The sequence below is a fragment of the Puma concolor genome, chromosome C1, assembly GCF_028749965.1.
Source record: "Puma concolor isolate L17-30 chromosome C1, mPumCon1.1.hap2, whole genome shotgun sequence".
Taxonomy (NCBI): Eukaryota; Metazoa; Chordata; class Mammalia; order Carnivora; family Felidae; genus Puma; species Puma concolor.
The window spans coordinates 54356557-54374049 of NC_141674.1; the positions used below are offsets into that span (position 1 = coordinate 54356557).

At 39.4% G+C, this 17493-nt stretch overlaps 1 protein-coding gene across 5 annotated transcripts in view; it reads left to right on the plus strand.

Moving 5' to 3' along the window:
* Positions 1–17493, plus strand: part of LEPR (leptin receptor) — a 105661-nt gene that overhangs the window by 38196 nt on the left and 49972 nt on the right. For all 5 annotated transcript variants that reach the window (XM_086717216.1, XM_086717218.1, XM_086717217.1 and 2 more), the window contains one exon: positions 1671–1794. In XM_086717216.1, the coding sequence (XP_086573342.1) occupies positions 1671–1794 (124 nt within the window). The remainder of the gene's footprint in view (positions 1–1670; positions 1795–17493) is intronic.

The following is a 17493-nucleotide window of genomic DNA, read 5'->3' on the forward strand; positions in this document are numbered from 1 at the left end:
ACTTAATTTTTTATTAATATCATTTTTTAAAAAAAAATTTTTTTTTTCAACGTTTATTTATTTTTGGGACAGAGAGAGACAGAGCATGAATGGGGGAGGGACAGAGAGAGAGGGAGACACAGAATCGGAAACACGCTCCAGGCTCTGAGCCATCAGCCCAGAGCCCGACGCGGGGCTCGAACTCACGGACCGCGAGATCGTGACCTGGCTGAAGTCGGACGCTCAACCGACTGCGCCACCCAGGCGCCCCTATATCATTTTTTTAATGTTCATTTATTTTTGAGGGAGAGAGAGACAGAATGCGAGTGGGGGAGGGGAAGAGAAGGGGAGACACAGAATCCGAAGCAGGCTCCAGACCTGAGCTGTCAGCATAGAGCCCAATGCAGGGCTCAAACCCACAAGCCGTGAGATCATGACCTGAGCCAACGTCAGATGCTTAATTGGCTGAACCAGCCAGGCGCCACATAACATTCACTTAATTTTAATTGAAGCATTTTTTTTTTTAATTTGTAGGGGAAATTAACTAGCCATTCCAGTAATTCAATGGATATACCAAGAATGAACTTATTAAGGCAGGGTCTTTGTGTTGAGCTTTGAAATGATCAAAAAATGTTAGTACTTTCTTCACTTTTGAAGAGAAATGATTATGATGTTATAGATTTTTTTTAAGTTTTATTTATTTTTGAGAGAGAGAGAGAGGGAGCATGTGCAGGTGTGTGTTGAAGCAGGGGAGGGAGGGGTAGAGAGAGAGAGGGAGGGAGAGAGAATCCCAAGTAGGCTTCTCGCTGTCAACAAGGGCCTCTAGCCCACAAGCCGTGAGATTGTGACCTGAGCCAAACAGATTGAGCCACCCAGGTGTCCCTATGATGCCGTAGATTTCAGTTTTACACATAAATAAAGCTTGCATAACTAGTCACTTCTCACTTTAAATTTTTGTAACTGAAATCAGTAGGTTAAGTGGTGGTTACCGAGGATTTCAGCTGATTATTCTGCCACGCATGCTGTTTACTTCATAATGGTTCAACACTGTTGTAAAATCCCTACCAGCTAGAAATCCTTCAAGTTTGGGGAATACGTTAGTGTTGTCTTAAGTGAGCCATTATTTATGATTGTTGCTATTCTTGCTTTTTAAATTACAACCCGCCAATAATTTATTGCCAGGTGAGTTTTTCAGTGCACAGTGAAAGTATGCCTGCATCAGTTATATCTGGGGCCTGTAATTTACAATAACAAGAATTTAAGACATGAATCACTGTTCACATGTGAATCACTTTGCTTTTATTGCTAAAGCAGACACATAAATACTGCTCCACATGTGCTCATATCTTGATATTGAATATTTTCTTTTCTCTTAGAAAGCAAGCATGAACGGAACTAGGTGACTTTTGAGGTCTTTTGTCCTACTTAAGTAGTTCAAGATTAAAAAAATAAGAAGAGTTTGAGAAGCAGTAATTGAATTTAAGTCTCTTACTTTACCAGAAAGGAAACTGAAGGCCTAAGGGACTAGATCACTTGGGCAGATACATACCACTGGTTAGAGCCAGTTCTTTTTCTCTCAGAATAGGCAGTGGAAGTTGTATCAGAACACTGGTAAATTTAATTTAGTTCTTCTCTTTCACTGAGTTGTTCAGAATGTTTTTCAGATTTAATGTAGTTTATTTTTAATTCAGGTGCAAACTGGAACATACAGTGCTGGACGAAAGAGGACTTGGAATTATTCATCTGCTATATGGAGTCACTATTTAAGAATTCATTCAAGGCTTATGACCTTAAGGTCCATCTTTTATATGTTCTGTAAGTACCAAATAAATTAATTTGGAAATTTCTAGGACATAATTTCTTTTAAATGCAAGAGCTTCCATACACAGAAGTGGATTATGAAAACTCTCCTATCCCTACATTTCCTTTTGTATCTACGGGAATATATTCTGAAAGAAGTATGAACTCAATTCAGGGGTCTTAGATATTTGAGTGGAGGGGAAAAACTTGTTACACGTTTCTTTTTCAGGTAGATTTTTTCCTTCATATTTGATCATTTTAATTCACTTAAAAATAGAAGTGCTCAATATTTATTTGTGCTAGCTAGAGAGCCAAGATGGTGGTTTGAGATAGCCATACACTTAGAATTCTAGCTAACACATCATTCAAGTGTTCTAATAATTCCAGTGATAATACATATCATTCCTCTGTAAATTTTAGCTATTTAAATTTTTTTTTTCTAATTTGTCCTTTTGTGGGATGCTCAAGGAGAAAGAGACTCATTTCCTTCAGTTCTGCAGTTATTGGGATCATACCACTGAGGGGCGACATGCTAGAAACTGTCCATATAAACATGAGTCAAATAGAATAGTAGTTACCAGGGACTAGGGGTAGGGGCAATGGGAGGTCCTCTTTGAATAAGTATAGAGTTTCAGTTGAGGAAGATGAGAAAAGTTCTGGAATTGGATTTATATTACCCAACAGTGTAAATGTACTGCTGTCACTGAACTGTATACTCAAAATGACAAATTTTATGTATATTTTACCCCAATAAAAATAATTTGTAAAGAAAGAAACTTAAAGATGCTTAGAAAAAAAGATAGTAATGATTTCTGCCTTTGAGGCATCACAGGCTGGTGGTTGGGGCAGATAGGTATAGGGCTTCAGTTTTAGTGGTTACTCTTGTCTGTTTGGGAGGCACATGAAGCCATGGGAACACAAGATTGTTGTGGAAGCCTTAGGTGGGGATAACTTGTGCAGCTGAATTCTAATTCTAGATGACTGTAGAAGGCCCTGCTAGCCTTTGCTTCTTTGTGCAATTCACATTAAGGCGAGGATCCTGAAGGGGACTATCTGATTGGTGAAAAGGTGCCCTAGCTGCCAGTGTTTCAGCGGCACAAAATTCTGGGCAGCCAGGAAACCTAGAAAAATGTGCAAAATAGAAATGACTGAGCTATAAACCTCTAGAGTCCCCCAAAGTAGTGGAGGTTGTAAAGTGGGAAGGATAGAGGAATAATGGGTAATGCACAGCCAAGGGTGGGCGTTTAAAGGACAGGAGAGAGTGAGCTTGCTTCTAGATAATGACCCAGCAGGGAGGGAAAGTTTGAAGATATAGTAGAAGGGGGACTATTGAAGATCTATAACAGAGTGTGAATATTTAAATAAACAAGTTCCAGGAAAAAAGCACAGGTGAAAGGTTGGTCTTAAAATGAAGGAAGCTCACCTCAACCTTGAGTACTGAGGAAAGAAAGGAAGCATTGTGGTAGATAAAGATATATTTGAAGTTTGGAACAGAAAATTTCCTGTTTTATTGAGCAAAATAGGTTTTAGCTCACAGAAAAGAATTACTTTGCAATGTAGCACATTCCTACGATGACCTAAATATTTTGGATGGTGATCAAAAACTCACTGGGTGCCCATTCAAGAGAATTTCAGATATTGTCAGCAAGCTAGGGCAGCATGCTTGGTTTAAGAGCTCTGTGACCATGTGCAAGTATTTACATTTTGTTATTATCAAAATCTTACTATTATGTATAGACTATAGTTAAGTCTTGAGGTCTGCGTTTTTAGAAAAAAATATACATGAATATATTGGAACATTACAAAATTGCATAGTAACTTAGTTACAGTTGAGAATTTTCACTTCACTTCAGTCAGCCAGGTAACCATTGGTCTATTCATTACATGATGGTTTTTCTGGGTCAGACTCAGAAAATGAGAAAATTATGATAAATTAACTAGATTTTTCAACTTACTCACATGATGAATTTAGCAGATTCTTTTGACCTGCTTTTGTTTTGAACTCAATTTTCTAAAAATATCAGTACAGGAAAACTTATCATAATTGCATGCAGTTGGAGGAACATTGTGGGTTTTTTTCTTACTCCTTTTTGCCATATTAATTGTTTTCTCCTTTGTATGATTGGGTTAATATATCCACTTTACCAATTGTCAATGCTGTTTCTGCCTTAAATTCTGTGTTGTCTGCATCTCTGGGCACTGTATCTCTAAATAATTTAAATAAGACTCCTCAAATCATGAGGAAGAGATGGTCAGTTTAATGAATAAGACTTCCATGGAAGAGAAAACCCATAAAGGTGGTTACTGTAAGAAGAGTTTTTAATCAAAATGCCCTTCTGCAGACATTAGAGTTCATGAGAGAAATCTTTCAAATGCTTCCATGTGTAAATAAGAATGGTTTTTAAAAGGAACCAAAACCTAACATTTATAAGGGATTTAAAGCCCTATAAATATGTCCCTTAAGGGAAAGCATTGTTTGAGCTCAGATATTAATGTTTGTCAAAGAATCCAAAGGAGAGATACCATAGAAATAGGCTACTTCTTTAGACGCTTTACCTTTGACCTGGGAGAAAAATCCTACTGTGTGCACCAGCCACTGAGTTCAGTGTGAGGAACCATGTTGAACAACTCAGACACAGCCCTCACCCTTCTGGAGCTAACAGTAAAGACAGAGAACATAATAATTTGAAAGTGCTGTGATGTAATAAACATAGGGACTTGTGAAAACATATACAGGTACTAGAAGTTATCTGCCTGGGTTACAAGGGGGCAGAGAATGAACCAGGTAGAATGAAGAGCATTTGCAAAGTCCCACAGTCACATCTGGACATTGCGGACAAGAAAAGTTAAGTGTGGTTGGGTTGTAAAGCTGGGGGATGGTGAGAAATTGAAGTGGAAGAATAAGTAAGGGTCATCCAAGGTGTTTAGACTTTTGTAACTGCTAATACCTAGTTTACCTTGTCTCTTTACTGTTACCCTGTCACCATTCTTGGTGATTTCCACTTCTATATGGATGATCATCAATTTCTTAAAGGCTTTTCTTTCACTATTCTTGTTTTTTCACCTGACCTGGTTCACCCATTCTCGTGGACCTACTGTAGACCTTGTCATTACTGGTAAGCATGCTCTGTCTATAAGTTCAGTTTCAAGGATCCCACTCTTTGACCATCCCCCCTCCTCCTCACCTTAGGCTTATTCCCTCTATTACCTCAACCTCAGGAATAATTAATTCTCCATGTTTCTTGGCTCTGTCCTCTGAGGTTGTTTTTCATGAAAGGCTGCATATCTCTGCAGCCAGGGAGTTTTCTCATATGCTTCCTGTCAGCACAAGTTTGGACGTCCAATGGCTCCATTTCATTTTGTATCCTTTCAGTCTAAGCTAGTAGTCTGCTACTGTGTTCTCTCACAAGACCATACAGCCTTCTGTGGCTCCCATTGGGGTTCACCCCATTAGACAAAAGCCCACAGATCTCTAAGCCCTGGTCTTTGCTTAGAAGCCATTTCCTAGTGTTAACATCTTTACCCTCTGGAGAGGCCAGGCATCTCATAGCTCTCAAGTCTTGGTTTCTTTTGTTTAACCACCCTTTACTCAATGTGTACCTCTCCTCTTGTGGCAAGAGGAAACCAAGAGGCACCTTCAACACCTGCTTGGAAATTTCCTGCAGCAGATCACCCAGTTCAGTAGGTAGACTGTGCTTCCCATGTAACTGTGGATGTGTGACTTAGCTGTCTGCCTTTACATTACATTCTCTTTCCTCCAGTTTCCAGTCTGTGTTACTCACTTCCTCTTGTGCCCTCACTGGAACTGTCACCAAACTCCACATTTCCACTCACAGTCTATTCAAGACAATTTAGGCTTTCTTTATCACACATCTCCAAATTTTTCTAACCCCTGTCCATCACCTGGTTCTAAAGCCACTCCCACATTTTAAAAAAAGTTTGTTATGTATTCTGAGAGAGAGAGAGACAGAGAGAGAGAGAGAGAGAGAGAGAGAGAGAGAGAAGCATGAGTGGGGTGGGACAGAGAGAGAGGGAGAGAGAGAATCCCAAGTAAGTTCTGCCTTGTCAGTGCAGAGCCCAACATAGGACTTGAACTCATGAACTATGAGATCATGACCTGAGTGAAAATCAAGAGTTAGATGCTCAGCCTATTGAACCATCCCAGCACCCCTCATGGATTCTCATTTTATTTTATAAGCTATAATCAGTTATTTTCATTTTTTATATTATTGGTCAAATTGCCCCATATTTGACCACTGGGAACTTATTGAAGCTGGCTCCTGTGTCATTTTGATCTGTCCCACCTTTTTTTTTTTTTTTTTTTTTTTTTTTGAGGACTTCCTTACTCTTTAGTGCTACAGGATGTTTCAGGTTGATTTTATACTTTCCTTGCCATAATACTGGAGTCAGCCATTTCTCCAAGGAGCCCTGCTTCCTTTTTATTAGAGAATGGTATTTACAAAGCAGTATCTGGGAGCTAGATGCTCATTGTTACTTGAGTGGCATTGTTGAAACATCTGGGCCTTCTCAGATACGTGTATGTATGCACTAGATACATGTATGTACGTACACAATATATGCAAGGTTTATATATAATATACACAAATCTATATTTCTGTATCTGTATATACATATATTAAGAGTAGGTATTCATACTAACATTTCCCATTTTATTACTTTTTAAAGCTTGTTTATTTATTTATTTAGAGAGTGGGAGTGTATCAGCAGGGGAGGGGGAGAGAGAGAGGGAGAGAGAGAGAATCTGAAGCAGACTTTTCACCTTCAGCATAGAGCCAGATGTGGGGCTTGAACTCATGAACCTTGAGATCATGACCTGAGCCAAAACTAAGAGTTGGATGCTTAACTGACTGAGCCATCCAGGTGCCCCTAATATCTCCCATTTTAGCCCCAAACCATAGGATACATTCTAGTCTTCCCTTTTCCTTTTTTCCTTTCTTCACTCCTTCTCTTCCCTTCCCTCTCCCTTCCTTGCCCTTCTTTCTTCTCTTTCTTCCACCAGTAAGAAACCTGGCTTCCATTTCCCACGATATATAACCCATTTGCTCAGTCGTAGAATACATGTAAAGTAGTTTTGGAATTGGTAACCTATACCACTGTGAAAAACAAGCATGCTAACTAGAGTTGCTAGTATTTGTTTACACTCATTTTGCCTGTGCTAAGGCTAAGGGTTACAAGGTCAAAATACTGTGTTCCAAAGTTAATTTGGATATCCCTCCCCCTCTACCCACATGGTTGTATTGTTAATTCGATATACATTAAGGTTCATTTGTTTTTGTTTTCAGTCTTTCTTTTTCTTTTTTCTTCGTCTCTTTTATCCTTGTTGATTTTCCATTTGTTTGGCACTATCTTACATTTGAAGAATACTTCATGTTTTACAAAATGCTTCTTAAACTTGTCTCCTTGATGAGATTTATCTAGGCCATTACTTCTCACTTGGAGCTGATTCACAAGATATAAAGTGGAACCAGTTATTTGCATTTCAATCAAGTTCCAGGTGATACTGATGCTACTGGTTTGGGACTAAACTTTGAGAACCACTCATCTAAGACTTCTTGAAAACAGATTCTTTAGCACCAGACCTACTGACTTCTTCATGGAGGGTCTAGGAATCTAGTTTTAACAAGTCTCCAGGTGATTATGATGACGAGACCAGTCTGGAACACTAACCTGGTCTTTGAAATTTTGGGGATTGGCAAAGTAGATTTTTTGGGAACATTTGTATAGATTTGGTAAAATTTGTATAGATTTAAAGTGACCTGTTCAAATGATATATAAAAGTAATACTGTTTTAAACAATTCCTATGTATTGGTTTGTCTACTGTAGTTTGCTCTCAGTTTATGTCACAGTCAGGAACTTGGATGGCACCATTTGATGCTATTTCTGTAGTAACTTAGTGTAGATCATTGCTTAGAGAAGTTTTAATATATTCATGGAGAAGTAATTCTGGGAATGAATGCTTTGACAGAAGGTCAGAGGACAGAATGTGTTCTCTGTAAACCACTGTGGCTACCAGAAATGAAATTTCAGTAATAAATATTTGTATATCTAACTTCTGAGTAGAAAAATTTCCCAAGTGATGAAATTTGCAAAGTAGCCAAATGTAAAATTTCAGAAAAAAAATTTTTTTTTACTGTTTTCACTTCTAAGTAAAGTTTACTCACATATAGAGATTAAATAAATAGTGGCACTGAATTTATGTGTGTACTGGCAAGATATAAGATATTTTGCTGCATAAAAAGTTTTCAAGGATTTCAGAAATTATTAAGTTTTGGATATTTTAAGCCAAAGTATCTCTTTCTTACTTTAAAAATTTGATCATCATTTTAATCCTTATACATTAAAATGATCAAAATTTAGAGTGTTGTTTGATCTTCACAAATAACTTCAAACTTCTTTTGGAAGGTAAAAGAAGTTCTTATGCTGACTTTGACAAATAACAAAGGCTTTGACAATAACAAGGCTCATGTATTCCAGGTTTCACACAAACTTTGAAAAGCTTATGCTCTCACACATATGAGAAATATCTAATGTTTTCCTCATGGAAAAAGTAATTTGAAATAATTCTCTAATTCTTTAAAGTTCTGATCTATAGAAATATTGAGATGATTCAGATTATAATAAGTTTTTAGTTGTGGCTACCAATGTCTCTATGAATCCCCTAAATAAAATGGCAACAGTAGCAGTGAAATGTCTCCTGTGATAATAAGATATGTTGGGCATAATGAAGTGAGCAGTGAGCATGTAAGCATAGGCTTCAAATGAGTTTCATGTCTGTATGGTCTCCAAGCCTCAGTTTCTTATTCAGTTTCTTACATACTTTTTCTTTGAAAAGTTGAATTAGATCGTGATCCTCCAGCTGTTTTTATTTCAACTGTAAATATGCTATATAATGAAATTTGATGATATATTTAATGTGGATTCTTTATTTTTGTGTCCTTTGTCTTTCAAGTACCCAGCAGTAAGGAGTACAAAATGTTTTTGGCCAATAGCTGGGATTGAAAAATGTTTTCTTTAAGGGCCAGATAGCAAATATTTAAAAAAATTTTTTTTAAATATTTATTTATTTTTGAGAGAGAGAGAGAGACAGAGACAGACAGAGCATGAATGGGGGAAGGACAGGGAGAGAGGGAGACACAGAATCTGAAACAGACTCCAGGCTCTGAGCTGTCAGCACAGAGCCCAACGTGGGGCTGCAACTCACAAACCGTGAGATCATGACCTGAACCGAAGTTGGACACTTAACCAACTGAGCCACCCAAGCACCCCCAGATAGCAAATATTTTAGACTTTGTGGTCCATACTGTCCCTATCACAACCTTGTAGCCATATGCAAATATATAAATGAATAAACTTGAGAATGTTAATGGACATTGAAATTTGAATTTTATGCAATTTCCTTGTATCACAGGACATTCTTCCTCTTTTTTTTTTTTTTTTACCTTCTGAAAATGTAAGAAACCATTCTTAGTTCACAAGCTGTACAAAAAACAAGTTTATTTGGCCTGTGGGCTGTAGTTTTCTCACCCCTGTATAGAACACTTTGAGAATTAGTTTTAGATTGATTTTTAGAGTTTCATGATGGGATTATCTGTTGTGGTAGTTTGGGAAATTTCTGAATGGAAATGCTTTTTTAAAAAAATAATGAGTTTGTCGCGAGCAGGTGCCAGAGGAAGATGGCGGCGTAGGAGGATGCTGGGCTCACCGCGTCCTGCTGATCACTTAGATTCCACCCATACCTGCCTAAATAACCCAGAAAACCACCAGAAGGCTAGCAGAACAGATTCTCTGGAGCCAAGCATAGACGAGAGGCCCACAGAAAAGGGTAGGAAGGGTGGAGAGGCGGTGCGTGCTCCATTGACTGGCGGGAAGGAGCCGGGGCGGAGGGGCAGCCTGCTGGCCAAGCAGAGCCCCCGAGTCTGGCTTGCAAAAGTGGAGGGGCCGGACGGAGTGTGTTCGGAAGCAAGTGGGACTTAACATCTGGAAGGTTACAAGCTAACAGCTCTGCTCGGAGATCGGGAGGGCTGGAGGACAACGGGAGGGAGAGTTGTTGAGCCCCGGATGACAGAGCTCAGCTTGGCGGGGAACAAAGGCGCTCTCTAGCACCATCTCCCTCGCCCATCCCCCAGCCAAAATCCCAAAGGGAACCAGTTCCTGCCAGGGAACTTGCTTGCACCACACAAACACCCACAAACACCCAACGCTGTGCTTCTGCGGATCCATCCCTCCAGCGGAGGGTCTGACTCACTCCCGGTGCCACAGAGCCCCTCCTGAAGCGGATCACCGAAGGAAAAGTGAGCTGAGCCTGCCCCTCCTGCCGCTGTGCACCTTGCTGATCCACCCCAGCTAATACGCCAGATCCCCAGTACCACAAGCCTACCAGTGTGCAAGTAGCCCAGACAGGCCACAGCACCCCACAGTGAATCCTGCCCCTAGGAGAGGGGAAGAGAAGGTACACACCAGTCTGACTGTGGCCCCAGCAGTGGGCTGGGGGCAGACATCAGGTCTGACTGTGGCCCCGCCCACTAACGCAAGTTATTCAAGGCAGCACAGGGGAAGTGCCCCGCAGTCCCGCACCACTCCAGGGACTGTCCAAAATGACAAAACGGAAGAATTCCCCTCAAAAGAATCTCCAGAAAATAACAACAGCTAACGAACTGATCAAAAAGGATTTAAACAATATAACAGAAAGTGAATTTAGAATAATAGTCATAAAATTAATCGCTGGGCTTGAAAACAGTATAGAGGACAGCAGAGAATCTATTGCTACAGAGATCAAGGGACTAAGGAACAGCCAGGAGGAGCTAAAAGATGCTATACATGAGCTGCAAAATAAAAGGGAGACAACCACAGCTCGGATTGAAGAGGCAGAGGAGAGAATAGGTGAACTAGAAGATAAAATTATGGAAAAAGAGGAAGCTGAGAAAAAGAGGAAGCTGAGAAAAAGAGAGATAAAAAAATCCAGGAGTATGAGTGGAAAATTAGAGAACTAAATGATGCACTAAAGAGAAATAATCTACGCATAATTGGTATTCCAGAGGAGGAAGAGAGAGAGAAAGGTGTTGAAGGTGTACTTGAAGAAATAATAGCTGAGAACTTCCCTGATCCGGGGAAGGAAAAAGGCATTGAAATCCAAGAGGCACAGAGAACTCCCTTCAGACGTAACTTGAATCAATCTTCTGCACGACATAATGAAACTGGCAACATACAAGGATAAAGAGAAAATTCTGAAAGCAGCTAGGGATAAACGTGCTCTAACATATAAAGGGAGACCGATAAGACTCGTGACGGATCTCTCTACTGAAACTTGGCAGGCCAAAAAGGAATGGCAGGAAATCTTCAATGTGATGAACAGAAAAAATATGCAGCCAAGAATCCTTTATGCAGCAAATCTGTCATTTAGAATAGAAGGAGAGATAAAGGTCTTCCCAAACAAAAACTGAAGGAATTCATCACCACTAAACCAGCCCTACAAGAGATCCTGAGGGGGATCCTGTGAGACAAAGTACCAGAGACATCGCTATAAGCATGAAACATACAGACATCACAATGACTCTAAACTCATATCTTTCTATAATAACACTGAACGTAAATGGACTAAATGCGCCAACCAAAAGACATAGGGTATCAGAATGGAGAAAAAAACAAGACCCATCTATTTGCTGTCTACAAGAGACTCATTTTAGACCTGAGGACACCTTCAGATTGAGAGTGAGGGGATGGAGAACTATTTATCATGCCACTGGAAGTCAAAAGAGAGCTGGAGTGCCATACTTATATCAGACAAACTAGACTTTAAATTAAAGGCTGTAACAACAGATGAAGAAGGGCATTATATAATAATTACAGGGTCTATCCATCAGGAAGAGCTAACAATTATAAATGTCTATGTGCCAAATACGGGAGCCCCCAAATATTTAAAACAATTACTCATAAACATAAGCAACCTTATTGATAAGAATGTGGTAATTGCAGGGGACTTTAACACCCCACTTACAGAAATGGATAGATCATATAGACACACGGTCAATAAAGAAACAAGGGCTCTGAATGATACATTGGAACAGATGGACTTGACAGATATATTTAGAACTCTGCATCCCAAAGCAACAGAATATACTTTCTTCTCAAGTGCACATGGAACATTCTCCAAGATAGATCACATTCTGGGTCACAAAACAGCCCTTCATAAGTATACAAGAATTGAAATCATACCATGCATACTTTCAGACCACAATGCTATGAAGCTTGAAATCAACCACAGGAAAAAGTCTGGAAAACCTCCAAAAGCATGGAGGTTAAAGAACACCCTACTAAAGAATGAATGGGTCAACCAGGCAATTAGAGAAGAAATTAAAAAATATATGGAAACAAACGAAAATGAAAATACAGCAATCCAAACGCTTTGGGATGCAGCGAAGGCAGTCCTGAGAGGAAAATACATTGCAATCCAGGCCTATCTCAAGAAACAAGAAAAATCCCAAATACAAAATCTAACAGCACACCTAAAGGAAATAGAAGCAGAGCAGCAAAGACACCCCAAACCCAGCAGAAGAAGAGAAATAATAAAGATCAGAGCAGAAATAATCTAGAATCTAAAAAAAACAGTAGAGCAGGTCAATGAAAGCAAGAGTTGGTTTTTTGAAAAAATAAACAAAATTGATAAACCTGTAGCCAGGCTTCTCAAAAAGAAAGGGGAGAGGACCCAAATAGATAAAATCATGAATGAAAATGGAATTATTATAACTAATCCCTCAGAAGTACAAGCAATTATCAGGAAATACTATGAAAAATTATATGCCAACAAACTGGACAACCTGGAAGAAATGGACAAATTCCGGGGCGCCTGGGTGGCGCAGTCGGTTAAGCATCCAACTTCAGCCAGGTCACGATCTCACGGTCTGTGAGTTCGAGCCCCGCGTCGGGCTCTGGGCTGATGGCTCAGAGCCTGGAGCCTGTTTCCGATTCTGTGTCTCCCTCTCTCTCTGCCCCTTGCCCATTCATGCTCTGTCTCTCTCTGTCCCAAAAATAAATAAACGTTGAAAAAAAAAATTAAAAAAAAAATAAATTCTCTATAAAAAAAAAAAAAGAAATGGACAAATTCCTAAGCACCCACACACTTCCAAAACTCAAACAGGAAGAAATAGAAAATTTGAACAGACCCATAACCAGTGAAGAAGTTGAATCAGTTATCAAAAATCTCCCAACAAATAAGAATCCAGGACCAGATGGCTTCCCTGGGGAATTCTATGAGGCATAGAATACCTATCTGTCTCAAGCTGTTCCAAAAAATAGAAAGGGAGGGAAAACTTCTAGACTCATTCTATGAAGCCAGCATTACTTTGATTCCCAAACCAGAGACCCAGCAAAAAAAGAGAACCACAAGCCAATGTCCCTGATGAATATGGAGGCAAAAATTCTCGACAAGATACTAGCAAATCAAATTCAACAGCATATAAAAAGAATTATTCACCATGATCAAGTGGGATTCATTCCTGGGATGCAGGGCTGGTTCAATATTTGCAAATCAATCAATGTGATACATCACATTAAAAAAAGAAAAGATAAGAACCATATGTCCTGTCAATCGATGCAGAAAAAGCATTTGACAAAATTCAGCATCCTTTCTTTTTTTTTTTTTTTTTGATATGTGTTGGAGCCAGCTGGGACTGCCTCACAGAGCGAACTAGTTAAATACTCAAGAATTTTGCAAGGTGATCGTGAAACCATTGCCAGCTTGAAATGGGCCACGGTAGAAGTATTAGCCCACAGAAATTAGCAAACACTACCTAAGAGGGCTTTTTTTTGGTCAGAAAGCCAATTTCCCAGTCTGCTTCTGGAACTCACATGGCTGACAGGTATAGTAGAATTCTTAGCAAGCTTTATATCTGATTATTACACATGGACAGTTAATTAAAAGTCCAAAACAGAACTCTGAACAGTTGTACACAACTAGTTGGTGTTGAATAAAGAGAAGTTGGAGAAATGTAATTTGGACAAAACTCTTTCCTTTTTTTTTTTCTTTTCTTTACTTTACTTTTCTCTTCTCTTCTTTTCTATTCTTTTAAGTTTATTTATTGGGGCACCTGGGTGGCTCAGTTGCATCTGACTTCAGCTCAGGTCACGATCTTGAGGTTTGTAGGTTCGACCTCTGTGTTGGACTCTGAGCTAACAGCCCAGAATTTGGAACCTGCTTCAGACTCTGTGTCTCCCTCTCTCTCTGCCCCTCCCTTGCTCCTGCTCTCTCTCAAAATAAGAGAGCACAAGCAGGGGATGGGGCAGAGAGGGAGAGAGAGAGAATCCCAAGCAGGCTCCACGCTGTCAACACAGAGCCTGATGTGTTGGAGTGAAATGGAGCCAACTCTCTAAACTGAGAGCAAGTGTTTTGTCCAGGGGTGCCTGGGTGACTCAGACGTTAAGCGTCCAACTCTTGATTTCAGCTCAGGTCACGATCTCATGGTTTGTGAGATTGAGCCTGACATCAGCATCCTTTCTTAATAAAAACCCTTGAGAAAGTCGGGATAGAAGGAACATACTTAAAGATCATAAAAGCCATTTATGAAAAGCCCACAGCTAACATCATCCTCAATGGGGAAAAACTGAAAGCTTTCCCCCTGAGATCAGGAACACAACAGGGATGTCCACTCTCACAGCTGTTGTTTAACATAGTGTTGGAAGTTTTAGCATCAGCAATCAGACAACAAAAGGAAATGAAAGGCATCAAAATTGGCAAAGATGAAGTCAAGCTTTCACTTTTGCAGATGACATGATACTCTACATGGAAAACCGAATAGACTCCACCAAAAATCAGCTAGAACTGATACATGAATTCAGCAAAGTTGCAGGATACAAAATCAATGTATAGAAATCAGTTGCATTCTTATACACTAATAATGAAACAACAGAAAGAAAATAAAGAAACTGATCCCATTCACAATTGCACCAAGAAGCATAAAACACCTAGGAATAAACCTAACCAAAGATGTAAAAGATCTGTATGCTGAAAACTATAGAAAAGCTTATGAAGAAATTGAAGAAGATACAAAGAAATGGAAAAACATTCCGTGCCCATGAATTGGAAGAATAAATATTGTTAAAATGTCAATACTACCCAAAGCTATCTACACATTCAATGCAATCCCAATCAAAATTGCACCAGCATTCTTGAAGCTAGAACAAGCAATCCTAAAATTTGTATGGAACCACAGAAGACCCCGAATAGCCAAAGTAATATTGAAGAAGAAAACCAAAGCAGGAGGCATCACAATCCCAGACTTGAGCCTCTACTACAAAGCTGTAGTCATCAAGACAGCATGGCATTGGCACAAAAACAGACACATAGACCGATGGAATAGAATAGAGACTCCAGAATTGGACCCACAAAAGCATGGCCAACTAATCTTTGACAAAGCAGGAAAGAATATCCAATGGAAAAAGACAGTCTCTTTAACCAATGGTGCTGGGAGAACTGGACAGCAACATGCAGAAGAATGAAACTAGACCACTCTCTTACACCATTCACAAAAATAAATTCAAAGTGGATAAAGGACCTGAATGTGAGGCAGGAAACCATCAAAACCCTAGAGGAGAAAGCAGGAAAAAATCTCTCTGACCTCAGCCATAGCAATTTCTTACTTGACACATCTCCAAAGGCAAGGGAATTAAAAGCAAAAATGAACTTTTGGGACCTCATGAATTAAAAAGCTTCTGCACTGCGAAGGAAACAATCAACAAAACTAAAAGGCAGCCGATGGAATGGGAAAAGATATTTGCAAATGACATATTGGACAAAGGGCTAGTATCCAAAATCTATAAAGAACTCACCAAACTCCACACCCAAAAAACAAATAATCCAGTGAAGAAATGGGCAGAAGACATGAATAGACACTTCTCTAAAGAAGACATCCAGATGGCCAATAGGCACATGAAAAGATGCTCAATGTCACTCCTCATCAGGGAAATACAAATCAAAACCACACTCAGATATCACCTCACGCCAGTCAGAGTGGCTAAAATGAACAATTCAGGAGACTATAGATGCTGGCGAGGATGTGGAGAAACGGGAATCCTCTTGCACTGCTTGTGGGAATGCAAACTGGTACAGCCACTCTAGAAAACAGTGTAGAGGTTTCTCAAAAAATTAAAAATAGATCTACCCTATGACCCAGCAATAGCACTGCTAGGAATTTACCCAAGGGATACAGGAGTGCTGATGTATAGGAGCACTTGCAACCCAATGTTTATAGTAGCACCTGCAACAATAGCCAAATAATGGAAAGAGCCTAAATGTCCATCAATGGATGAATGGAGAAAGAAGATGTGGTTTATATATACAATGGAATACTACTTGGCAATGAGAAAGAATGAATTATGGCCTTATGTAGCAATGTAGATGGAACTGGAGAGTGTTATGCTAAGTGAAATTAGTCATACAGAGAAAGACAGATACCATATGTTTTTACTCTTACGTGGATCCTGGGAAACTTGACAGAAGACCATGGGGGACAGAGAGGGAAGGAGGGAAACAATAAGAGTCTCAAAAACTGAGAATAAACTGAGGGTTGGTGGGGGGTGGGAGGGAGGGGAAAGTGGGTGATGGGCATTGAGGAGGGCACCTGTTGGGATGAGCACTGGGTGTTGTATGGAAACCAATTTGACAGTAAATTTCATATTAAAAAAAACCCCAAAATGGTATCTTATGAGTATATAACACTTTAAAGTTTTCAAAAATCCTCTTATGTTATCCTCTTTAATACTTACAATAGCCTTGTAAAGGTGAGTAGTGCAGGCATTTTTCTCTGTTTTACTGATTGTCGAAACCAAAGCTCACAAAAGGAACTCTCTGACTATGGCTCATAAGCAAACAGGACTTAATTTTAGGTCTCAGTTTAGTTTAGTGTGCTTCCCACAATAGGATTATCCCTTACACAGCGCCCAATAGACTGATTTGCACCTTAAAAGGCCTGGAAATGTTGTTTCTTGATTGATTTCTTTTAGGTCTAATGTAATACTAAAGTCTATCTCAGGAAACATGAAAATCTATCATAATTCACAACATTTAATACTGGGGGTATATGTATGAATGATTCGGGCCCATTTCTTTCATGTTGTGTTTATATCTGAATTTTCAGGTATGTGCTAGTTAGCAGAGTTTCTAAAGCATTGCTTTCCCTGCACTAAATTTGTATATTTATAACTTACAGTTTTTCCCTCCAAAAGGGCTGCAAGATTTCTGAAGGCAGTGATCATGTCTAAATATTAATACTCTCTCCCCATTTACAAGGTTTTTTTTAACCTTTTTAAAAAAGTTTATTTTCAGAGAGACGCACAGAGAGTGAGAGCAGGGGAGGGGCAGAGAAAGAAGGAGAGAGAGAGACAGAGAGAGAGAATCCCCAGCAGGTGGAGCCCATCATGGGGCTTGAACCCACGAACGGTGAGATCATAACCTGAACAGACACCAAGAGTTTGACACTTAACCAACTGAGCCACCCAGGAGCCCCTATTATTATTGAGTTTTGAGAGATCTTTTTATCTTTTGGAGACAAGTGCTTTATTAGATAGATGATTGGGAAATGTATTCTCTCAGTCTGTGGCTTGTCTTTTTGTTGTTTCATAGTGTCTTTCTTTCAGAGGAGTTTTCAATGTTGAGAAGAGTCCAATCTATGAATTTGTTCTTTTATGGATCATGTTTTTGG